The sequence below is a fragment of the Ambystoma mexicanum genome, chromosome 1p (genome assembly GCF_040938575.1).
Source record: "Ambystoma mexicanum isolate Mex_15411 chromosome 1p, UKY_AmexF1_1, whole genome shotgun sequence".
Taxonomy (NCBI): Eukaryota; Metazoa; Chordata; class Amphibia; order Caudata; family Ambystomatidae; genus Ambystoma; species Ambystoma mexicanum.
Genome location: NC_090921.1, coordinates 963,717,293 through 963,743,292, shown reverse-complemented (window position 1 = coordinate 963,743,292; position 26,000 = coordinate 963,717,293). Strand labels below are relative to the sequence as shown.

Below are 26,000 nucleotides of genomic sequence, written 5' to 3'. Positions count from 1 at the left end.
AGGAGAATGTTTATTAAGAAAAGTGTCCTAAATTTGAATTAGTCCTTAACGCTCTTTGGTCATTTTCTAGACTATTTCAGGTCTATTGGGATGTTCAGGAAAAGGTTTGTTTTCTTTATTTGGATTATGAGACATATGATGGTTCAATTTCACAGAGGTTAATAATCTGCCTCTATACCCCTCCCCAGAATTGTCAATTAGAGGTTATTAAACCGTATCAGCCCACCACCTCAAGATGACCACTCTCTCAGATGCTTGTTAGAAACCGCTGCACTCCTTTCACGGATTACCAGACTGACAGAGGCTTGCCAGCAACCTCAAGTCTTCAAGATTACCTGCGTCTCCAAGGCCGGTTAGCAACCTCAGTATTGTTTCTCTGAATTCACAATCCTTCCTCAGAGGATTCTTCCGACTATCAGGAGTGGCAACTGTTCTACAAAGGTTTCACCAGTGTCCTGGCCTTTTCAGGCCTCAGAAATGCACATTCTCCTCAGGATTAACTAGCACTATAAAGAGGCTTCCTCTGCCTCAGCTTTATCCGATTTAGGACACGCTACACTGCCACACTATAGAAGGATGCAGCTTTACGCCTGTATCCACAAATTCACTCGGACTCATGGCTCAGCATGAGTGTATGCTTTTCAACAAGCTTTGTGGTTCTACGAGTGCCAAACCATTTGCTCGTTGTGATAAGTCACATGTTATAGTTCGGCACCTACCTCTTAAGTGGTAAGGTGTTTCCTTATGTTACTTTATGCCAAATCTTGGTTTTTGGGTGCTTTGAATTCACCTTCTAGAAGGGTTTCTCAGTGGTTCTTCCTCATCACATGATGGCTTTTACCAAGCACATAAAAAGTAGGCTGCCATTTTAAAATCCACTTAGGGATTGCTTTTTCCCACCGCTCTTTTTTGCAGACTGGTTTTCTGGCAATCTATGCTTAATGGTAAGTGACTGTTGTCTGAGTTTTCTGTTAAATGTTATGTTAAATCTATTTGTAAAGCGCGCGGTCACCCGTAGGCATCATGGTGCTATAGTGAGAGGTCCTGGCCCGACGCCAAGGAAGCCTAGTAAAAGTTAGTTTCTACGCCTTTTCTAAAGGCTAAATAGTTCAGGGTTTTCTTAATGGTCTCAGGGAGATTGTTCCACAGCTCTGGGGGCACCCCTTGTAGCCCTCCCTGGGGGCAGATATCTGCTCCTAGGAAGGGGCATCTGCCCCCAGGGAGGGCTGAATGAGATGCCTCCCCCTGCATTTGGTGTGGGGGTAGAGGTTCACCCCCCATTACATTAGAAAATTACCTGGCGGTTTCGGGCGCCTCTCAGCCCGCCCTAAAGTGTAGTGTACCATTTCCCATTTTTTTCTTTGTTTACGAAACTTGCCTTGGTGCAGAGGGGCACATTGGTGTGCCAATCTGGCCCCAGGGTGTCCCAACCTTACTGCTCCACCCACCGGGGGGCCTGTCCCACACATTTTTGGTGGCCCTCTCCCTCCCACCCCAAATGGAAGGGGGGTGTACCTCACGCAGCAGTTTGTAGGAGGCCCAAGGAGGCCTGCATGAGGTGTCCCCGCCACCCATTTGGGATGAGGGGGGAAAGGGCCATCAAAAATTGTGGGACAGGCCCCCCCCAGTGGGTGGGGCAGTAAGGGTTGGGCACCCTGGGGCCAGATTGGCACACCAATGTGCCCCTCTGTGCCAATGCAAGTTTCGTAAACAAAGAAAAAAATGGTGGAACGCATTTTAGGAGGGGCTGTGGGGCACCCCAAAGGGACAGGGAATTTTCTAATGGGACGGGGTGGTGACCCCGTCTGCCCATCCCGCAATGGAGTGGGTGCCATGTCAAGCAGCCCTCCATGGGACCAGATATCTGCTCCTAGGAAGGGACGCCTGAGCCCAGGGAGGAGTGCAGGACAGCGCCCCCCCCTATCTGCCCCCAGGGAGGGGCTTCACGAGATGCGTGGCCCCTCCAATTGGGGTGGGGGTGGAGAGCTGCACCCCCCCTTCACATTAGAAAATTCCCTAGCGGTGTAGGGTGCCCCTCAGCCCCCGCTAAAGGGCAGCCTGCCATTTTGAATTATTTTCTTTGTTTACTAAACTTGCCTTGGTGCAGAGGGGCACATTGGTGTGCCAATCTGGCCCCGGGGTGCCCAAACCTTACTGCCCCACCCACTGGGGGACCTGTCCCACCATTTTTGGGGGCCCTCTCCCCCCCACCCCAAATGGAGGGGGGAGGGGGGGTGTACCTCGCGCAGCCGTTTGTAGGAGGCCCAGGGAGGCCTGCATGAGGTGCCTCTGCCACCCATTTGGGGTGAGGGGAGAGAGGGCCCCCAAAAATTGTGGGTCAGGCCCCGCAGTAGGTGGGGCGGTAAGGTTTGGGCACCCCGGGGCCAGATTGGCACACCAATGTGCCCCTCTGCGCCAAGGGGAGTTGGGTTACCAAAGGAAAAAAGGCAGAACGCATTTTAGGCGGGGCTGGGGGGCACCCCAAAGGGACAGGGAATTTTCTAATGGGATGGGGCGTTGACCTCCCCAGCCCCCACCTGCAATGGAGTGGGTGCCAGGTCATGCAGCCCTCCCTGTGACCAGATATCTGCTCCTAGGAAGGGACGCCTGAGCCCAGGGAGGAGTGCAGGACAGCCCCCCGCCCCCATCTGCCCCCGGGGAGGGCTACATTTTGCTGGTGTGACCGTAGGTAACATGTTTTTTGTTTTGTTTACAGCTTTTTCTACACAAGCAGCTGCAACGTTATGCGAGTACTGTTTTTTATTATTCTATGGTTGGGGCCCACTGTCAGTGGGGTGGGTGAGACTGGGGCTGGATTGTTGGTGGTGTGGGTGGGAATGGGCCGTCCGGGCAGATATGTTGGTGGGCTGGGACACAATTGCAGGGGCAGGCCACAAATTACTCCCCATGCTAGCATAACATTGGTGTTTCCCTGGGAGCGGATCCCCTCCTATGTGGGTTGTCCGTCTGCAAGCCCAGGCTCCACCTCTGGCTGTGCTACGTTACAGATGTCAGCTCAGGGGAGGAATGGGGATCCTGCTGGGGCTCCCTGGAGCTGCTGTTGTGCTTAGGGGATGGTACACCCACATGTTACATAGATGTCCAAGGCCAGGGACATCACCTCCAACAGTCCTGGAGTTGCAGCTTGGCTGCATTACAGCTTTTCGCTGCCGAGACTCCCTGGTGGGGAGAAGCTGTAACGCAGGGCAGCCAGGGCTCCAGCAAAGTCGCCGGTAATATCCCTGGCCTTCGGCACCCTTCTCCCATGTGGGTCTTTGCCGGGGGTTCTGGGTAATAAATTCTGGGCCGATTTGCCTAAGTCAGACCTCTGTGGATTCCCACGGGTGTCCTCTTTTGGGAAATGCATGGGGTTCCGTTTTCCTTGCTGGCTTTGACACCCTAGGCCCAAATCTGTAGGTTGCCCACATGAACAAAATGGGCTGTGCCGATAGGCTTGGGTTACCCTTTTCCTTTTGCGCCCCCAGTAAGTGCACCCACACGTGAGGTACCGTTTTCATCGGGACACGTGTGGGGACGCGGGAAGGTAGGCCATGTGTTGTTGGTGGTGTGTTTCGGTGCAGAAAGTGAAATTCAGGTGTCAAAACAGACTTGGGGTTACCTGTGTTTTAGGCTTTCCCCTTGGCGCCTAATAGGTAGGTGCACCCACACATGTGAGGTACCGTTTTCATCGGGACACCTGTGGGAACGCAGGATGGTATAACATTTGTTGTGTCTGTGTGGTTTTCATAACTTTTTGACCCATTTGCCGGTGCCCTTTGTCACACAACCCTTTAATTTCCCAAATGTGCCCTACATTTAGTCGCTGCTTTAGGCACCATACACTTTTGTAACCGGCACAAGTCACCTACCCTTGAAAAGGTCTGCCTGTGCTCTTTCAAAAAAAGTATGCTTGCCATTCCTCACCACATTGGTTTTCGTGATTTATACATGCAAAGTGCGTCTGTTCAGGCCGTAAGCATAAAACGCCTGTGTACCATGGCTCAGTGTTTGGCTTGTGGTATTGCTTGTTTTGTAAAACACTACAAAAAATGTGCGCTTTCCTAACTGCAACAAGAGTCGGGGGAATGCAGCGGAGCATTACTTTTCTCAAAATTCATAGAAGCCATTGCCGTACCAACCCAACCATGTCCACCAGATACCTTTTTTTCGGTCATTTTCCTGCTTTTCCCCCAATCTATGGCATTTTCCCATACCTAGTTGTTGCCCGACCTACGCAAATCACCCCTTCCTAAACTTGGAATTGTGTATACTTTTCAAAAATATATGCCCTTCTGTCCTCCAATTCGGCTTTTCTAACCTTTTCTTCCATTCCTTCCATGCATGTCCAATTGGCAAAAATGGCCAAAATCGCCTACCTCTCACAAATACAGTTAACCACATTAAAATATTTCGTTTTCAGTTAACCTGTTCTTGAAAGCCAGGAAATTGGGGAATTCAGCACAGCAAACCATTTGTTCCTAGCTCTTACAAGGAAAAAAAAATCACAGGCTTTTTTGTACATCATTTTATTGGCATTTGTTGAAAAATGTTCGCCCTTTTAGCTTATTTTCGCTCACCCCCCTACAGCACCTAGGATTCCTGGGTGGCGCTACCGCCTACATGTGGGGAAAAAAAGGAGCAAAATTTGCCGAGATATCTCATGTAACAAAAAGTTACAAGCCATTGAATGGCCACATACCGAAATCACCAAGAAAGGCCTTGGCACTGGGGGGGGGATTACCCATGGCACTTAAAGGGTTAAAGGAATCAAGGATCCCCCCATCCCCCACTTACCCCTTTTCCTCCCTGAGACCTGACCCATTGGCTTTTGGTTTTTCTCCTAGTCCAGGGTACCTCCTCTCAATCTACAGTTTTTTTTTCTCCATGGAAACCTACATGGACCCTTTGTTGCATTCATTTTTCTTTTTCTGCCTGCTCATCATAAAAAGGACAATTGTTTGCAGCTTTCTAATCTCGTGATGAATGAAAGCACAGTTGACACTATTGGTATGCCATCCTTTGCTTTGAGTTATGTACATTACGTTTTGACTTTCTGATTTTAGTAATGTTAATACATTGCTACTGTTGACATTTGAGAAAGATTAAAGCCTAATACTTGCCTACATGTCTTTCACAAAATTGTGATTTTATGTCACAACATTGAATTGGAAAATCGGCAGTGTTTTACAATCCTGACAAAAGTAATTAGATTTCCTATAGTTGGGTCTCTGCTGAACCATTGTTTCTCCCGAATTTATTTTGCTACAACACATAAATATACTTTTCACGTGCTAGCTAGTTCCCTTAGATTAGCGACAAAAAAAGCCATCAATTTATGTGAGGATTGGAGAGGTTTTCCCTTTAGTCGGATTGCATTGAATTGAAATAGCTTTCTACCCGTTTATGATTTTATGAATATATCTTCATGGTCTGCTCCACTGGAGTTTCCGAACTTGTGTAGATGTATTTATACTTTATGATAATTTGTGCCTAGAGTGCTCATGAATAGTGCTTGCCCCCTTGAGATATTTGAAAAAAGTTCCTCATACAAAATCTCCAGAAGAATAGCATCATCATCCCCACTCAATCTGCTCCCCTCCTCCCCCTCACCCCATCTATTGCTGCACAAGGAGAATACATTTAGCCTCTGGAAATACCATGGTAAACCCATCGAACATTTGCAATTGTTAAAACAAACCTCAAACTTTACATTTTCCCCCAAAAATATGCAACTGCTTGATTACCATCTGGATTAGGCATACCATATTCAAATCATAATAACCAAACAAAGGCATCTGAAATCCACCAACAGATTGTGCATTGAAAAAACGAACTTACCTAAACATTTTCTAATAAAGGGAGGCCTTCTGGATTCTGGCAAATAGACTCCCATAAAGTAGATCGGGATTCCAGACAAAGCAATACCGATTCCAATCAATGAGTTAATTGTGTCTGTATACAATGGCACCAATATCAGAAATAGTGTGCATAAGCAAAACACAATTGGGAAAAATAAGCTTAGCTGAAATGAGAAAAAAGAAAAAGTAATGAAATTGTGCCGGGGCTCCACCTTTACTAAGACACTATTACTTGGTTAATATTGCACTTGTGGAAAAACAAGTCCATGGGGAAAAACATTAATTTACATTTCTTCTAACAGATGGAATGTGGGAATTTAGTACGAGGGAGGGCTCCTGGGGGTGGGGGAGTTGGGGTTGGTGACGGCCTCCCATCCAATGAGGAGGCTCAGAACGGGGCCCATTACCAGTCGATAATCCCACTGCTCTGAGCCTCCTCAGGGCTGGAGACCACGGTCCTCCCCCTAAGTGCCCTATCCCCTCACCCCCCATTTTCCACAGTTTCCGCTCCCCCCTCCACTCACATTCTCCTCTTTTTTCCCTACTTTGGGAGCAGGTGCGCTGGGTACACTTCTGTCCCCGGCTCCTCCGCTCCCAATCTGCGACATGCCGCCATAGAAAGAGTACATCTCTCCTTTCTATGGGGACCATTTTCTTTTGTTTCCCTTTTTCCTATTTTTTGTAATGGCCACCATGGGAAAGGGTAGTCCCTACTTATAGTCCCTTCTCATGTTCCATGGCCGCAACCTTAGTTGCTTACTTTTTTATTTATTTTTTACTCTTTTTCAATGTCTGCCATGGAAAGTGAGAACAGACCGTTTCCTCTTCCATGGCGGACATTTTTCTTTTTTTTTTCAGTTGCAAAACACCAGACCGTCTTGCAGCTGAAAAGTTGCTTTGAGGACCCCAGTCCAACAGGCCGAGGTACTAACAGCAATAAGCCCCTGGCTGGGGGTTGAGGGGCATTACCTGATGCCGTAATGCCCCCAGCATGGGGCTATTGCTTAAATGGAAGCCGTTTGCAGCATATGCTTAAAATATTGCCTGTCTCCCTTTTCAGACAGAAACTCCAATAAGTTCTCCCTGTTTATTTCAAAATGTACTAATTAGGCATTTTAGTGTGCACAGTCTAAATGGGATACCTATACATCTCTCCCTCAGACTGAGGGGGCTCACAACTCTAGCCCAGTCTCTCTACTCAGGTAATTCCATGTCAAGCCAATAGAGCCAGAGTAGCCCTACAGTCTGCTCTATGGAGGGCCTAAAGGCTGAGGCCTTATCTCTCTGACTCCCTCAGACTTCCCAGGTGACCAAAAAAGGAAAATCTGTCCCGGTGCCCTTTGCCTTCAAACAAGAGTCTTTCCATCGTTTTCTCTCTCTCCACTACCTTATGTATGTCTTCTTTTTACACCCCACTTGGTCTCACCCTACACATCGTCTCTGGTCGTATCACACACTCCCATTTCTCCAGCCTCAAACCCTCAACTCCCTCCTGACTTTAGCTGCTTCTCTGCAAATCTCACTTCTCCCAACACTAGCTTGCTTCTGCCATACTTCACCCTCTTGCCTCTCACAAACCTTCAATAACTTGCATGCAAACTGCCAAATTGGTATCACTCCTTCAGCCCCAACACCATACCTTCAATCTCTCCAAATACTCCAAATGAAACGTCTCCTCCAACTGTTATACCCTCCCTCTGTGGTCTCTTGCTCCCCTCCCAGCGCCATCAACCGCACCCAAACACCTCTCACTATCATCCTACTTTGCAGACTTTTTAGAACCCTTCCCTTCCTGCCTAGACGTCCCCCTCTACTTCCATTTATTACCAGAGTCAGCTGCTCACCTGGGCCAATCTCTGGCAGAGCTATCCCTGGAGGCCGGTCTTTCCCTGGAAGTCTTCTTAAGGCCCTCTAGCTGCACCCCCTTTTTAGCCACCATCTTTGCCATGTGGTCCAGGCAGTTACTGCGGCCATTTGCTTTCTGAGTCTCCTCCAATGCTTGGGGAGTGTTCCTAAGTCTTACCCCTTCTTTGGCAAGGCTTACTAGTCTTTAGATAAGAATGGGGCGGCTGCGGGTACCAGAGACTGGACCATACTACGGTTTGGGGGATAGTTGTTCGTTCTACCATGTGGCATCTGCAAGGGTAAGCCCATTTTGATCTCGTTTGGGTAACAAGTCTGTTCCTCCTGTTACAGGCTGGTCCTTCTCTATTGGGCCCAAGTGTATTACGGTAAGGTTAGTTTTTCTTGAGAACCACTTGGACGAGTAGAAAGAGACCCAATAAGAACAGAGACTGATGGATATCAGGTCAGAGAGGGGGTGGGGGCACCAATATACATACACTGATCCAGTCATACCAGGGAGCGGGGCCCCTGTCAACCTTCCCCTTCCCTCGATACCCCTGTGCCCATTACACGGGTATTACTAATACAATTAGAACTCCCCTGACCCCGACATACTGAAAATGTGCACACTGATCCCTTTTAGAAATTCCTTTTATCCCACTGTAGAAATCACTAACCTACAGTAGGTTACACAGAAAATTATAAATATATTCACTATAAGCACACAGACAGAATATTAACAGTACATTTGAACATAGGTATACACAAAATGTTAGGGTTACCGTGCCAACAGAGAGCCAATGATATAATTAGCATTCTTCCAAAATACCTTGGGGTTATTTAGCTGCAAATGCATGTTTATTCATTAATGGTTTGCTGATTTTAAATCCCGTTTTTTTAAGTAAAGGTGCCGCTTTTTAAAAAATGGTCATAGTTAAGTGTTTGACTACACCTTTAATATCCTTTATATTTACTGTACAGTTATAGTCCCGAAATACAATATTTTCTATAATTCTCATTTTTATTCAGTTTCAATTAAATACAAACTTCATTAAATTAATTCCATTGCAAACTCACCCTCACCCATTACAATGCATTATATTACCCAATGAACAATTACAAGCATAAATACAGAGATCTCGAGTACAACATTGTAGGGAACCCCGCTCCCCCCATGCGCGTCATATCATCAATTCCAGAATCTTCTCCTCAAGTCTACTTCCCTCCCTCCCCGGCACCAGTAAAATGGTTTGGGTCGCCTATCCCTCATCCAGGCCTAGGCCTTCCGAATGGGGGCAGACCTGCATGCTCCCTCTTGCAGGAGTGTTTTCGATCTCTTGCCTAGTTCACCAAGACCCCAGATCTCAACTGTGAGCACATCGTGGCTTGCGTTTTTTCCTATACAATGCATTAAAATCCCCTCAATGGGGAGACTGTGAAGAGAAACAGAAAAACATAGCAAGGGAAACCTAGCAATGGGATATACACATTAACACAAGAAAATAACTACGAAAGACAGTCACTTTTGTCTTCAATGGGTAGCCTTCCACACTCACAAAACTGCGCATTAATCTCTGTCCTGGACGGCTTCTTCCTCTTGACCAAGTTTATATCGGCACTCCGAGGGCTCAATTGAGTGTGAACTGCAAGATTACCCAAGGTTAGCACAAAGTCAGCCTCCCAGTCTCGAAGCCTGCAGAGTAGCGAGCAGATCTTATGACTCTGCCTTAGTCATCTCATCTTCCCAATTTGTAGGCATGACTCAATCTTCCACAGCCTTAAACTTATTTGCTTATCTACCAGCAAGGCTGTGTATAGCCACCTTTTATCAAGGTTTGTATGTGCAGTATGATGTGTCATGCAGTATACAGAGTTTGGGGTCCGTAGGTAGGGCCTCGCCTAGTGGGTCATGGATCACCTTCAACCAATATTTCTGGACCTTTGTGCAGGACCATAAAATGTGTAGTATGCCCCCTGAGCAGCTTGCGTTATGTGACAGTTTAGCTGACTTAGCTTTGCTGGGTTCCAATACCACCCTTGGAGTATTTTGTAGTTCATTAGCTTGAGTCTTCCCCCCTTGACCCCACCGTCCCCCTGTAAAGGAGGCCCAGACATGACCTGCACCCCTGCCCCTCAGTTCGAGCTACCAAGAGGTATTCACCAAGGTACGTGACGTATGAAGAGCAAATGAACCTACAAAGAGCTGCACTAGGACTCTGCCCAGTATACATCAGAAGATCCATACCGGTTGAAGCACCCATAATCACACTACCCTGGGCAGCACGGTACCCTATTAGACAGCCATACCAGCCTCTGATACGAAATGAGGAGTACCTACACACAGTCCACGAAGAGACCCCAAAAGCCTTAATGGAAGGCCAGTGGAAATGACAAGGGCCTGAACAGATCCGAGAATGAATAAGAGCAGCTATCGAAGATAACACGCCAGTGCGAGTTACTACGAAATTGAATGGATTGTACGCAGAGAAGAGACAATGTTAAAACGTAAGGAAAAGGTGCTACGAGACAAGATGGAAGCAACCGTCCTGTTCGACGTGTGTAAATAGGCTTGAAATGCAAGATGCTAAGAAATCGATACTGCCTGCAATGCTTAGCAGAAGATAGAGCGGCGAGCACCAACCATATAACTACCTCAATAAGGCACATTATACAAGTGCGACTCCATTTTGTAAAAGCAGAAAGGTACCCAGGCGGCCAGAGGCCTGACATGCTAAGTTTCGAAACCCAGCCAAAGGCAGGAGAAGGAGCGGAATCGAAACTCAGCAAAGAGTGGCTCATGCTTAGGAAATCGAGGTCAAGCAGAGAAGGGGAGGAGAGCATGAGCTCACGAGACTCCAACTACAGAGCATACCAGCCCATCCGTGAAGGTCAAGATAAGAGAGGCCCATGCAGGTGGGTAGGTTGACACAGAATTAAATGCACAAAAGGCTAGAAACTGAAGCAGCTTCACGGTGAACCAACACGTGACCAGCCAGGCGCGAAGAGGTACCACTGTCGGATGTCATCCAGAAGCTGAGGATGCCATAACGTTTCGTGATAAGAGGCTACAGTTCCGAGGCCATACCCAGCCAACTAATTGACACATAGCCCTAATACACTGATTGATGGAAAGGAGGAAGGGTGAATCTTGGGGCACTAGGCACTTGGGTGTCTATTCTGCATGCTGCTAATTAAAGTGGAGATTTATGTTTAGGGTGTAACTTGCCCAATCACAATGGACCATGTAATCTAGGGTCCTATAGACACTAACCAATGAGACGTCGTACTCATTGTGATGTTAATCACGTGTGTTGTAGAGGGATGGGCATAGACGCCCACCTGATAAGAGTTATCCAATCCACATGCTTTATTTCTCTATACAGATATGGCACCTATACTTAAGTTACTTTTCCTAACCAATTATATTGCACAATGATTTTTTATAGAAATTAGATGTCAGAGATGACTATGTTAGCGTATAAGAATTGCTGTTCTACCAAAGTTCGTGGAAGTCGGAGAGAGACCGGAGATCGCACTACAGCCGATTCCCATTTGTTTCCCTGTTTGATGTATGTATCATTAAACTGACTTCCCTTTACCAAACTACAGAGTCCTCGTTATTGAGTCATGTCGGAGTAAGTGAATCCTGCACCCCTTGTCCTCACATGGTGCAGCTATCTTGTCATACAAGTTCTAGAGAGTGAGTGCTGACCAATGGGCCCGTCAGCGAATTCCTCTCCTCGTGAACACCCCACTCATAGCTACCCAACATGCTTCAAATGGATGCATCAGTAAGCTGTTCCCCTAGCAGGTTCTTCCATCTATCTAAATTGCCCATCGTTCGCGGTTCAGTGAATTATGCATCTATTAATGTGGAGTTAAGTGCCCCCAACCAGGCCCCTGTCCCCTTTCTGATCAGTTTAGTGATTGGGGATGATCCTATAGACGCCTAGTGCGTTGCCTGTACAGAGTGCAAGAGCTTTCTGTATCTCCACGCATTACGTCAGGCTGTACCAGTGTCTGGCTCTTGTGCTCACGTAACACTCGCCAGTTCCTCGGTCTTTACTCGCCCAGAGCTGACTCATCTTGTTCAGAAGACCTCACTGTATCCAAATATGTGCCTCCTTACGCCAGTGGTTATCTACTCTAATCAATGGGTGCACTCTCTTACAGGCTGTCACAGAGGCTCCCAGCCTGGCCGAACTGAGCATCAGCTCTAGAGCTCACATCGAGGCAGTAATGCTTACAGAAAGCAGATGGGGAGGCCCAAGTAGCCGCTTTAGCGATGGACTCCCCGGGAACATACTTCTGAAAAGCAACCGCGGCTGCCTTGCCTTGCACCTGGTGTGCATGGATACCTTTAGGTGGTTTCAGCTTTTGGACGGTGAAAGATTCCGCGATACAGGCGGTAATCCATCTGGAAATAGATGCCTTAGACGCCGGCCTGCCCTGAGGGTTACCGAAGGTCACAAACAGTTGGGAAGAACTCTGAAGCTCGGAAGTCCTGTCCAGGTAGAATTTAAGAGCTCTTCGGACATCCAGGCAGTGTAGAACCCTTTCCGCCTCCGAGGCAGGGTTCGGAAAAAAGACCGGAAGGGAAATCGACTGATTCAGATGGAAATCGGTCACTACCTTTGGGAGGAAAGCTGGGTTTGTCCGAAGGACTACCTTGTCCTTGTGAAAGACCAAGAAAGGATGCTCTGCCGACAATGCCTGGAGCTCACTCACTCTCCTCGCTGACGTAACGGCGACCAGAAAGGACACTTTTCAGGACACGTACTTGAGGTCAACCATAGCCATTGGCTCAAAGGGTTTATGGCACAGTGCCTTCAGGACTACATTTAGGTCCCAAGGCGGGTGCGGACTACGAACTGGAGGGTAGATGCGTGTCAAGCCAGCAAAATGTCTCTTCACCACCGGGTTAAAGAATAAGAACACCGGTCTGTAGAGAGGTAAGCGGAAATCGCCGAGAGATAAGTCCTGCAAGACAGAACATGAACCCCTGACTCTGCTAGGGAGGATACAAAGGACAGCACCGTGTCAATCGTTACCACCCTCGGGTCCAATTCTTTCTCCAAACACCAATGACAGAACCTGAGTCACTTACTCTTGTATTGGGATCTGGTCGAGGGTTTCCTGGTTGCCTGGATAATCGCATGTTATCTGCAGACAAACCCAAATGCTCTAGAGACGTGAACTCAGGCACCATGCCGCCAAGTTGAGCGATTGTGGGGAGGGGTGCCACATCTGCTGTTCCCCTTGGTGAAGAAGATCGGGAGTTACTGGTAACTTGATCGGCGGACACACCGACAAGTGTTGAAGTTCTGAGAACCAAAACCTGCCGGCCACCATCGAGCTATCAGTAGACGAGGACAGTTGACAGAGCTCTTCAACTTCCAAATTGCTCGATGAACTAGGGGAAGAGGCGGGAAGGCGTAAGCTCTCATGTTGTGCCATAGAATCTCGAGTGCGTCCCCCAGAGAGGAGGCTCCCAGCCCCCCCCTGGAGGCGTACTGAGGAAGCTTCTTGTTTACCGCTGTGGCGAAGAGGTCCACCTCTGGTGTGCCCCAACGTGAGAAAATCCATGAGAGAATCTCCGCCTTCAACTCCCACTCGTAGCTGAACACTGTCCGCTGGCTGAGGACATCCGCAGTGACATTCAGCTGGCCCGGGATGTGCACTGCAAGCAGCCAGACCCCATGAAGCACGGCCCACTCCCAAATCTGGATGGACAGGTCCACGAGAGGAGGAGACTTTGTTCCCCCTTGCTTGTTTATGTAATACATTGATACCACATTGTCTGTTCCTATGCGGACCACCTTGTTGACAATGAGAGGTCTGAACGCCTTGAGCGCCAGAAAAATCGCCAGAAGCTCCAAATGATTTATATGCAGGAGCTTGTCCTGAGGTGACCAGAGGTCCGAGAGCTGAAGAAGATCTAACGTCACACCCCACCCCAAAAGGCAGGAGTCTGTCGTGATCGTCACCATGGGGGCTGGGTCCTGGAACCCCGTGCCCACTGACAGGTTGCTGAGAGATGACCACCAGTCCAGGTCCACTCTCATGGAATCCGGAATCATTATCCGCTTGTAATTCGGGTCCACAGCCTGACACCAGGAACTCCGAAGAGCCATCTGGGTCCGTCTCATTTTGAGACGAGCAAGAGGAAGAGCCAGTACACACGAGACCATGAGGCCCAGAAGCCTCTGGAACCACCAGGCCGACATGCTCTCCAACTGCGTAAACATCTGACACGTGGCCAACAGATCCTCCATTCTGTCCCCGGTCAGATACACTCGGCAGTCGATCGTGTTCCAACGAAAACCCAGGAAAGTCAGGTCCTGTGAGACCGTCATGGAGGATTTCCGCCAGTTCACCGACAGCCCAAGATGGAACAGGAGCTTAAGGGTAGGAGCCAGTCGTCCAAATAGGGATACACATGGATACCCTGAAGACGAAGATAGGCCGCAATCACCGACATCTTCGTGAAGACAGGCGGCGCCGAGCTGAGGCCAAAAGGAAGCACCCGAAACTGGAAGTGCTCCTCTCCCAAAGAGAAGCGGAGATACCTCCTGTGTGGATTCCAAATCAGGATAAGCATGTACGCATCCTGAAGATCCACCACGCTGAGCCAATCGCCCATCTGCAAAGAGGAGCGAATCTGGCCGGGCGTGATCATCTTGAATTTCTCTTGGGGAAGGAAAAGATTGAACTGGGAAAGGTCTAGGATGGTGCGCAGGCCAGCCTGGTTGGGTTTGGGCACCGTAAACAGCCGGGAGTAGAAGCCCTCCCCTCGCTCCCCAAGGGGAACGGGTTCCACAGCTCTGAGGTGCAGACATTTCTGACCCTCGGCCTTGAGGGAGGGTGAGCCTGACAGCTGAAAAGGAGGGTTGAGGGGTGGGGTAGGGGGTAAAGGTAAGCGGAAGCCCGCTCGAGCGACTGACAAGACCCATCTGTCTTCTGTGAGGCCTGCTACGCCACCCAATGAGACGCAATGCGTCCTCCCACGGGGGTCTCGTGCGAGCGCGGAAAACCCTCATTTGGCAGGCTTATCGGTGGCGGTGCCACCTGAACCTGATGAGGAGGCTGAGGAGCGAGAGAAAAACCGTGTACGCTGTTGTCTACGGCAGGAGTATCCACTCTGCGAGATTTGCGGTCGAGGAAGCCCTTAAAACCAGAGGAAGGTCGACCTTGCGACAACGGCCTTTGAGACTTGAAGGGAGATTTAACCAGAACAGACAATGATTTAGCCATCTGAGTGCTATCTTTGGTTTTGGTGAGCTCTGCATCAGTAGAAGAGTGAAAAAGCTCCTTACCATCAAATGGAAGGTTCAGAACCTTGATTTGCACCACCTTTGAGAACTTAGTGGCATGCAGCCACGCTTGCCGCAAGGTATCAACCCCAAGCATCAGACCCCGAGCCGAGGTGATGAGCCGCAGCCTCCAGGAGATCCTGGGCCAAGACCCTGGCATCGGAAAGGCCTCTTCTGAAATCCTCCAACTTCTCGACCGGAATGTGCTCCTCAAACTCTGACAGACCTCTCCACATCAGTATGTTAGCTTCCGTCAAAATCAATTCTGCATTGGCCTGCCTGAGCTGTAAGGCCGAATTGGCAAAGATGTTCCTCCCTAGGGAGTTCAGGAGCTTGTCCTCGTTTCCCAAGTCCTGAGTAGCCGTCGCGGAGGAGGATGCTGCAGGCCTGGATTGCTACGTAGCCGCAGCCACCACTGTGGAGGAGGGAGGCGCACAAGACGACAAGGCCACTTCTTCCGAAGAACGCAGCCTGTACCTCGCGTCAATCTTTTTATTGACAAAAAGTCCCGAGTGTGGCTTTTCCCAAACTCTTTGGACCTCGGTCAGAATTGCCTTCTGCAAGAACAGGCCGGTACGCTCCAAAGGAGACAAGGTGAACGCCCCAGAAAGCACGCCCTCCTGAGGAGCAGGTGCCTCGGGCACCGGAACATCTAAGAAACTCATCATGTCCAGCACCCGGTCATGGAAAGCTCTGATAGAGCGGGGAAGGTCCTCGTTGTCCTTATCGCCTTGAGGGTCATCTGCCATGTCAGGATCCTGCTGAGCCGTGTCAGGCACTGCCTTGTCCACTGGGGACAATGGTGCACAGGCGGAAGCGCAGGGGGAGGCACCACGGGCAAGGGAGGCGCCGGCGGGACCACCGGAGGAACGGGTGGAGCTGAAGGCGCGGGTGGACATATCTCCTTAAAAAGCCCTTTGAAATATTCCCTCATGTGGTCAGTGCGCATAAGAGCTTGAAATTTACCGAAAAAGGCGTCCTCAGGAGATTGTTTCGGAACCTGAGGAGGCCTCTCATGAGGTGGACAAATCCAGGGACGTAACGGGGAATGGTGCCACATCGGCCCCTCCACCGACAAATCCACATAAATCAAGGGAGCCGCCCCCGCTGGAAACAAAACATTGTGCGGAAGACGAATCCGGGCGTTCCAATCATAAACCGGCCAGTAAGGATGCGCACAAGGGATCTTAGGTTCACCCGAAGGACCGAACCCTACACCAGGGGCCGATGGCGTAGTTGCAGGGGGTAGTACCTAAAATGGCCACCGTGGTCGTGGCGGGAATGGCCTCCATTTTGTCCTCATCTGAGGGGAACTGCGGCACGTGAGGAAGTGAGGCAGGGGTCCCAGTCGATGGGTCAGGGGTCTTAATTTTAGCCTTAACGTAAGGAACCTCGGCAGAGCCGGTACTATGAGGCTTGGAATGTTTCTGCGACATACCAACCGCCAACTGAGCCTTCGAAGGAAGGGCCTCGGCAGTGCCGGTAAAAGAAACTTTCTTCTTTGCCCCCTCAACAGATCTGGTGTCACCACAAGAGCGGGAACGGTGAGCAACCGCTTTCACCGACAGGGCCTTGCCCGGCCCCTCAGAACTGTTGGTATCCTTAGCCTCTGTACGAGGGACCTCGGACCTAGGCCCGGTAGAAGCCTTATCGGCACGGGCCTTGAACATCCGTTCGGTAACCTCAAGCCCAGCCAAGACCTCGGGGCGCACCCCAGTTTTGTCTTTGAGGGAAGCCGAAAGAGTGGCCTCAGAGCAAGCTCCAGTACCCCACGACTCAGTAGAACTGGGTCTACAAACAGCCCCCACAGGAGGGGCCTCGGCACGTACTCCGGTGGACGCAGGACCCTTACGGAGACCCTCAGAGAAAACTCTGGTAGAATTATTAGGCCCGACAGGCACCTCAGGGCGAAACCCGGTAACAGAGAGATCAACGCCCCTCCTGGCTCGAGAGGAACCTGGAAAGGTATCCCCCGGCCGGGGTGCTCTGAAAAGTAAAGAACTTACTGGGCGTTTTTTCTTCTCGTCGATGAACGCCTGAAAATGCGAAGGAGGAGTTTGTCCGAACACCTCCTCCCACCGCTCCAACCGACGTTGAAGTGCCCGGACCGAAAGGGAGTCACAGTAAAAACAAGAGTCCCAACGGTGTTACGGACCCAAACACTCTAAACAAAGAGGATGGGGATCCGCCTTCGCAAAGCGACGGTGACATGATGAACAGTCTGGAAAATCTACTTTAAAAGCATAGACTAGTAAACGAACGCTAGCGAGAGCCAGAGAGGGGAAAAAGGGAAGAAAGTCTTCCGAGGATGCAAGTGCGTCCGGCCCCGATCGTGCGGAGAAAAGGACTGATGGGCGATGCGTGGGGCGGAGCCAAGGTGGGCGGGGTTACGGCCGCGTGGCGGGACCCGCGCAGGAAAGAGAGGATGGACACATTTTTGAAAAAAATGTGGATGCTTTTTACAAAAGGCTCCGGTCCCGTCCCACAGGACAGAGATATGTCCCATAAGTATGGAGGAAAGGGGACGGGACGTAGGAGTATATCGTTTTCATAAGGGTGGGCAGCATTTTCAGAGGCAGAAGGCCAAATATATAGTTCAGGCATGCAATTACCACAATTTTAACTATTTGGGCGCGCAACCAAATGGAGCGGTTCAGAGAGGACCATTTGAAGAAATCTAACAGTGTCTTGGACCAGTCTATCTCTAGGTTATCTTTGATCGTCGGTTAGATCTCTGCTCAGGTATAGCCCTGAATATTGGCGTTGTGCCTCCATCCACCTTAGTTTAACTTCCCAATGCAATGCCTGTATGTATGGTCATTCAGGAGTAAAGCCTTGCATTTGTCACAGTTCATATTATAGCCTGTGAAGGAGAAGGAATGGATCATCTCCATCAGTTCTGGCACTGGGGTCTCTGGGTTTGTTGGTGTCAGCATAACAATCTGCGTACAACAGCGCTTCCCCCACATCCACCGTGTTGGGGTCTTAATACCCTTAATTATTTATGTTCTGCCTAATGGCCATGGAGAGAGGTTCTACCGCATGTACAAAGAGCAGAGGGGCAGAGGGGACAGCCCTGCCTCGTCCCCCTGCTTATGGTAAAGCTGTCAGACAAGAATTCTCCACAGCTTACTTTAGCACTGTCAGTTATAGAGGAGTCTCACCTACCTGATGAAGCCCTGCCCTTGACCGAACTTTTCCAATGTCCGGAAACGGCATCCCCATTCCACCCGGTCAAACACTTTTTCAGTGTCAAGTGATTTTTAGCTCTCTTCCTGGCATATCAGGTGCAGTGGCACACACATGTCTCTTGCTGTTCTATCTGGAATGAGCCCACTTAAGTCCAGTGGATCAGCTTCACAACCACTTCAAGTCTGGAAGCGAATACCCTGGAACAGGATTTTTATGTATGTATTGATTAGGAAGATAACTGCTGCAAAGCAGTGGGTCTTTTCCGGCTTTATGGATGACAGTAAAAATCACTGCACTACCGTCGGTTCCTAGCGTTCCTTCTTCCACAGCCTTGTTTGTCTTTCCCTGTCGATTTCCCACTGCTCTTTCATGCAGTACTTTTCTGTACCTCTTCTACTCTGATCGGCCCACCTATCATTTGTTGTGCCTCTATACCAAGCTCTGGTATAGATAGTCCCCACATAAAAGTTTCTTCAGGAGAATGGTTTGCTGGAGGCTGAGGGGTATAAAGCGCTTCATAGAAGTTATGCAACTATTGCATATCATCGTGCTCAGTTACACATTTGCTCATGTTCTTGAATAGGATCATGGTGATCCCACTCTGCTCTTCTGTTTGTTTGCGCTGGGCCATTAAGGCGTCCTGCCTTCTCCCCATGCTCGTAATGTGTGGCCTTTAATGTAAAAAGAGCACATTCCGCCTTCTTCGTAAAAGAATTATTCAGCTCAAATTTTGCTTTCCGGAGCGTCACCAGCATATCTACTGGTTGACTTTCGTACTGTTGTGCCAGATCCCTCTAGGGATGTCAGCTCCCTATGCCCTTCTGAAATAAGACTTCCCTAAAAAAAAAGATTTCCCTGCGGCCCATAGTGTGTTAGTTAAGTTACCAGAGCCTTCATTGATGGCAAAGTATTCCTCAATAATAACTGAGAGCTCCGCTTTATCCTTAGGGTTTTTTATGATACCAACATTCATCCTCCATCTTTCGGGGCCCTGCCACTTTAGGAGAGTGTCTAGGCTCATGGAAATTGCACTGTGATCGGATATGCCCCCACACCTCCCCGGCAGGATGTTGCATTGAGAGACTATGAGCCTCATTACAAGTCTGCCGGTCTGGAATTAAGGGTGCCGGTAGCAATGTACTGGCAACCATTCTGGACCAGCAGACTACAACTGTGCCTGCCGGGGCCTCGGCGCTCGGCAGGGTCTGACCTGCCGGGCGCATCAGCCCTGGTAGGCACAGTTTTAACTGAAGCACCAGCACTTTTAGTAATGGTGCTTCCATCTCCCCACTCCCATAGAGTCCTATGGGACTCTACGGTAATGGAGACTTACAAATTCCGCCACCTGAGATCCTGGGCTCCAGGGACTTGTAATGTCCCGGTGGCACCGGGATCTCAGGTGGCGGAAACTGCGTTACAGGGTTGGCGACAACCTTTTAATGAGACCCTATTTGTAGCAGTTGCGAGGATATTGCAAAGTAGTCTAGTCTCAATTGTGTGCTGTGTATACAGAAGGTGAATGTGTAGTCTCTAGTTGTCTTCAAAGCCCATGTCGGTGAATAGATGCTTCAATATTCCTCTGTCTTTAATTCCTATCTATATGCCGATCTGATTTGTCGATATATGGATCCCCCCAGTAGTGTTTGCCGTCTGCCCATTTCAGTCAAGGTCCTGTGTAGAATATTAAAGTTACTGTAGTGACTAGAGTACTCACAGTCCATTGTCCCCTTTCCTCCATCCTTGTGGGCATCCCCCAACATGGGGACGGTACTGGAAACTTTGGCAGTGAAAAAATGAGCTTCCCTTTAAGCGCGTGGGGGCATGACCTCGGGCGTGGGAATTACCCCCCCCCCACACCCAGAGGCACTTCCCTCCATTGCCTCACCTCGGCCCCCTTTTAACACATGGGATGCTTAGATACCTGGCTACTCAGATTACCTCTAAGCCAATGGAATACTAGCGGGGGAAGGCAGGCGGGACGTGTGGAGGAAAGGGGACAATGGACTAGGAGTACTCTAGTCACTACAGTGAGAAACTTGAATTACTCATACATGCGGTCCTCTTTCCTCCATCCTTGTGGGCGATTCCACTGAAAAGGAAGACACGGTGGAGCTGCGACAACCTGCCTCAGATCTAGGATGAAGCGAAAGGTTCTTCAGAACCGCCTGACCAAACTCTGCATCATGCCTGGAGGTGGTGTCCAGCGAATAGTGCTTACAGAAGGCAGACTGAGCGGCCCAAGTAGCCACCTTGCTGATAACATCCCAAGAAGCATGTCTCTGAAACGCGACATATGTGGCCTTAGCTCTAACTGCATGGGCATGAATCCCCTCAGGAACAGTTTTGCCCATGGTCGTGTGTGCCTCCGAAATAGCCTGGACCATCCAACGGGCGATGGAAGCCTTAGAAGCCTGAGAGCTGGGGGAGGAGACCCCAAATGTAACGAACAATGGCTTGGACTTCCTGAAGGATTTAGTCCGAGTAAGAGAAAACTTGATAACCCCCTTGAGGTCCAAGCAACATAGGGCCCGCTCTGCCTCAGAATGCATTCGGGAAGAACACTGGCAGGCAGATCTCAATGGAAAGACCACCTTGGGCAAGAATTTTGGTTGAGTGCGCAAGATGACTTTGTTGTTGTCTTCGTGCAAGCCCTTCACCACGTTTCACAACACCTGCAGCTCACTAATCCTGCGCGCAGAGGTGAGAGCCACCAATAAAACCGTCTTTAGCGTTACCAAGTGGATGTCCACAAAGGCCATCAGCTCGAAAAGGCTTGCGTTGCAAAGCTGCAAGAACCACACAGAGGTCCCAGACTGAATGCAGCCTATGACCCAGAGGAAAAAAGCCTAGACAACCCCTTAAAGTGGGCTTTAACCACCGGGTTGGCTGCCAAAAACACGTGCTCAGGGCAATTCTTTTAAGTCCCGATGGTCACCAAATACGTGCAGCAAGTATCCACCTGAATTCCAGATTGAGCCAGGTGTGTTGAAAAAGCCAGTATGTCATCCAGAGGACAGGTGACAGGGCCCAGACGCTTGTCGCGAGCCCAATGGCAGAACCTAGCCCATTTGCTTTTACACTGTGTTCCGAGTCGAGGGCCTCCTGGCCTGCTGAATGATGTCCCAGTTGTTATCTGAAAATTGAGCATTCTCAAGCCTCAGCTGATCAGGAAACAGACTGCCAGGGCCAGTTTGTCCGGGTCCGGATGTTCCACTGTCCGTCCCTGCTGCGTCAGAAACCCCTGCTGGGGATCAGAAGATCCTGGGGGCACAACTGCAGCAGATCTGAAAACCAGGCTCTCTAAGGCCAGTGGGGGGCAACCAGCATGAGACTGCAGCCGACAGAAGCCCAGAACTTAGAGGGTCAGCTGGATCAGAGGGGTAGCCGGGAACGGGTAACACCTGCTGCCGTGCCAGCAGTTATGGAAGGTGTCTCCCAGTGACCCCTGACCTGCCCAGGAGGCAAACTGAGGGCACTTGGCATTCAGGGGAGATGCAAACCAGTCCAGGTCTGCAAACCCCCCAACGCTAGAACAGGGGCAACTAGGAGTCGTTGTGCAACTCCCACTCGTAGGTGTTGAACCCCAAGCGACGCTGCTGATCCGCCCGTCAGGTGGACTGCTGAAATCCAAATCCCCTCTTTCGAGGCCCATTCTCAGATTGAAATCACCTCCATGAAGAGGTGGAAATGGGTGCCACGCTGCTTGTTCAGGTAAAACATTGTAGCAGAATTGTCCGTCCTGACCAGAACCGAATTGCCCCTGATGAGGGGCAAAAATGCCTTGAGGGCCAGGTCCACTGCCCTGAGTTTGAGCAGACTGATTATGTGGGAGGGCTTCCCTCCTGGAGCATGCTGCATGAATTGCATAGCCCTCCAGAGTAGCCCCCCAGCCCAAAAGGGAGGAGTCCGTCATCACCACCAGGGTAGGCTCTGGTCGGGTGAAGGGGGCTCCCACTGAAACATCGCGGTCCATCATCCACCAGCTAAGATTGGGCAGAAGGAGCAGCGGTATAGGGATCCTGTCCAACGAGACCCTGCCTCCTGATCCCGATTGGCTGCCAGGTGGAGCTGGAGGAGCCCCATCTTGAGGCGGGCGTGTTGTACAGTGAGCTTGCAGGAGGACATCAGGCCCAGAATGTGCTGGAACCACCATGCTGAGGTGCTTGTGCTGGAAAGACAGTGCCCCACCACCTTGCAGAGGCACGGAAGCCTCTTGGTGCAGGAAACACCTGCCGAACGTTAGTGCTCCAACACATCCCAAGGAAGACCAGTTCTTGTGATGGGCACAAGTGCGACTTCCTCCGGTTGAGGGAAAATCCTAGCTGATGAAGGATATCAGTCAATCTCTGGCAGGAGTGCACTACCTGTTCGGTTGAACCAGCCCTCACCAGCAAGTGATCCAAATAAGAGTATAGATGATGGCCCTCTAAGCGGAGGCGGGCAGCCACTGCGTTTATCAACTTTGTGAAGAAACGAGGGGCTGAGTTCAGGTCAAAGGGGAGCACCTTGTACTGACAGTGGTACAACAGAATCGTGAACCGTAGAATCTTCCGATGCGTTTGATGTATGGATACATTGCAGGTACGCATCCTTGAGGTCCAGGGATCACATCCAGTCCCGTGCACACCGAGACTCAGATATGTGCAAGGGAGTAATCATCTTGAAGCGTTCCAGCAGTAGGACAGATTTTGAAATGACAGATCAAGGACTACCATCATGCCAGCCTGGTTGTCCTTGGGTACTGCAAATAATCCTGGAATAGTAACCGAAGCCCCAGTCTACAAGAAGAACCGGTTCTATAGTCTGCATCTCCAAGAGTGAAAGGACCTCCTGTAAAAGAGCCAGGGACCGATCTGCGCCACCTGCAGGACATCTTTCTGGATGGGGATGCCAGATTGGATCGTGGTGCTTGTGCCCAAGACCTCTGCTAACACTCCCAACTCCTGGGCCAGTTTCCTCGGGAAGAGGCATTCCCAAGAACTCCACCAGGCCCTGAAGGCGGTCATGAAACGAGAGGGTTCATCGTCCTGGGCCTCATCATCATTGGCCCCCAAACCCTGTCTTTTAAAGAGAGGGGAATCTGGTACCTGGGACACAGGTGCAGGCAGAGTCTCCCCAGGTCCGGAGACACAGTCTGGGCCAACAGCTGTTGAGGGGGAGGCGTTGGTGGTACAGGAGGAGGGGGTTCAGAACAACCAGAGGGGCCTGAACCGGTGGAGGGACTGGCACCGGAACTGGGAGTGCAGGAGAAACGGGAATACCACCCAGAGGAGGGGGCCGGGGAGGTGTTACCTGCGGGATGTCCTTCACGATGTCCTTCAGGAGCCCCTTCATCCGAGAGGAATGCATGAGGAGGAAGCACTTGAAGATGGGATCTCACAAGCTGCCGGATCCCTAGGAGTCTGGCCCTCTGAGGCGCTGGGCCTCCGTTCCTGGTCAAATCGCTGAGGTTACAGCTGTGATGGGAAACCTGCATAGTAGGATCCGCTGCTGCTTCTGGAGGGAAAGGCACTGGGATCATTCTGAAAAGCCCATTCGATGAAAGAAAGCACTGGCAGGCCCTGAGCCGGATCCAAGATGGCAACCTGCCTGGCAGGATTGGCCACGTGCCGCTCTGCCATTTTGTAGCCTTGTGCCATGCCCTGAGTGGGTGGATGCAGAGTCCCTGAGCCAAGAGGCCTCAGACACGAGAGGATACAGCTTGGGTTTTGCACCCAAAGCAGCAATGTCAACCTCAGAGATCCCTCTGGTAGGGGGGGCGCTAGTGAGCCCGCAGCCAAGATAGCCGCCATAATTTGAGCTCTGTGAGGACCGTGAAGGGGGAGCCCAGTAATGCACCCACTGTCATGCATAGCCTAAGATATTAGCGGGGACCCGTGTTGGAAGATAATGTCCAGCTGTGTGCAAAATTTAAAGGCAATCCGAGACAGGCAGCCCGCGGTGAGGAGGAGGGAGCGAGAAACCGAGCGCACGGATTATCTGGTGCCGAAAAGCAGAGTGATCTAGGCGCTGTAGCGGCCGACAGTGACACCCGTTACGGTGTCGCAGCTAAACTGCAGGGGTGCTGCTGGACCGCGGCAGTACGCCCAGGGAATGTGCCAGCCTCGAACTGTGGGTGCCGGTAGAGGTGTGAGACGAACGGCACAGCAGTCTGCTCCTGTGGTGACAGAAGGACCTGCCCTGCTGCTGGGGGAACGGAGGCGCATTTCCGACCTGGCCAAGGGAGCGCAGACCCGCTGGTGCAGCGGTCTGTGACTGGTCCCTGCGGGGCCGACCTGCTGAACGTCCTGAGGCCCGGGAGGACCCATGCCGACAGCGGTTAAGGAGCAGCCTGAAAGCGAGACCACCAACGTGGGAGACCCATATCGGCCTATGCAGCCCAGCTGAAGTGGAGCGCTTGCTACTGTTAGCTGACGGGGAAAGTCTGAGTACCCGACGGGAGTGGAGGCACTGGTACTATACGGACTAAACAACCACGTGGGGGTGAGCACGCAGAGGAACGATGGGGATAAAGACAGTTGGACATTTAGATGACCCCCGGGGAAACCACGTAATGCAGCTATAAAGGTTGGCCCTGCGCTTGCCGAGGCGGAATGAGAAGGGATCCGGAGCAACGGCCCTGAGGAGGAGCGCTGCAACAATGTGACATTGGGAGGCCGAGGTGAGCCTCTCCGGCAGCATAGACCCCCTTCCTGGTACCTTTGAATCTCCTGGACTGCTTGCTTCAGGCGGGGGGGGCCCTAACTTCCAGACTGAACTTGAGTGGGCATGGGGGGCCTGGGGCAGACAGCGGCTGACTCTCGTGTGCATTTGTGGTGGGCTGGAACCCTGCTGCATGCCTGCTGGCAAGCAGGCGCTCCTGTGGCCATGGACTACCTTGCCCGAACTAGGTGAGCCACCGCTGCATACGGCGCCCTGACCCCCACCCCCAGTGTTACCCGAGTGCCCTGCCAGTCGGCTGAACCTGCATGCTAAAAGACCCGGACAGGCCCCTCGCCCCTGGCACTATGAGACAGTCCACGTTTTGAAGTGAATTTGGCCTCTTGAGTCTGGCCCCCCAAACCCCCAGCCTCAGGAACAGTACATCCATGCCCCCAAGGCGTCACTAGGGGGACATCGAAGCGGTGGGGTGACGTCCCTTTGGACATGGAACTTGGCGGGACCCCCCCCCCCCTTCCTGAGTGGCCAGAGGGTGGGATTGGGGCTCAAATGCTGTGGCTACACTGGACCACCTCCCCCAGAGGGCTGTAACTTGAACCGGAAACTTGGTACTGAGTATTGTCTCCTCCTCCATGAGAAGCATGGTTGCAGCACTGCGGGGGGAAGCCATGGATTCAGCTGCCGAGGCAAGGCAGCCGACTGCTGGGGTCCTTGAGGGGGCAGTTGAAGATCCGAGAAGTGGTGCCACCACAGGGACCTGAGCCGCATGGCCAAGGGCAATAAGCGGAAATCTTAATTGCCATTCACGCAGAAGGAGGGTCTTGGTGGAGGAGGTGAGAAGTCGCAGATGCCTCGAATCAACATGGACATATCCAGCTCGCATGGATGGGGGAGACCCCTGTGGGGCCCGCCGAAGGGGCTCCGACCTTGGAGCTTGGGCTCGTGCTGACGGAGATGAGGTCCGGCTTGGTATCCCTCAACATGAAACTTAACAGCATGGCGTACAAAGTCGACCGCATGCAGGAATGGATCGAAAGGGAGAGTGGTCGAATCTGAGACCGAACATAGGGTGGGGGCGCTGGAGGACTGCAGCAGCGAATTAATCCAAGCAATTCGGTCCCTCCAGCGAGAA

The 26,000-nt window shown here is 51.0% G+C and overlaps 1 protein-coding gene across 5 annotated transcripts in view; it reads right to left on the bottom strand.

The window, feature by feature from the left end:
- SLC7A6 (solute carrier family 7 member 6) overlaps window positions 1–26,000 on the bottom strand; it is an 874,508-nt gene that overhangs the window by 22,545 nt on the left and 825,963 nt on the right. For all 5 annotated transcript variants that reach the window (XM_069653635.1, XM_069653642.1, XM_069653626.1 and 2 more), the window contains one exon: window positions 5,839–6,022. In XM_069653635.1, the coding sequence (XP_069509736.1) occupies window positions 5,839–6,022 (184 nt within the window). The remainder of the gene's footprint in view (window positions 1–5,838; window positions 6,023–26,000) is intronic.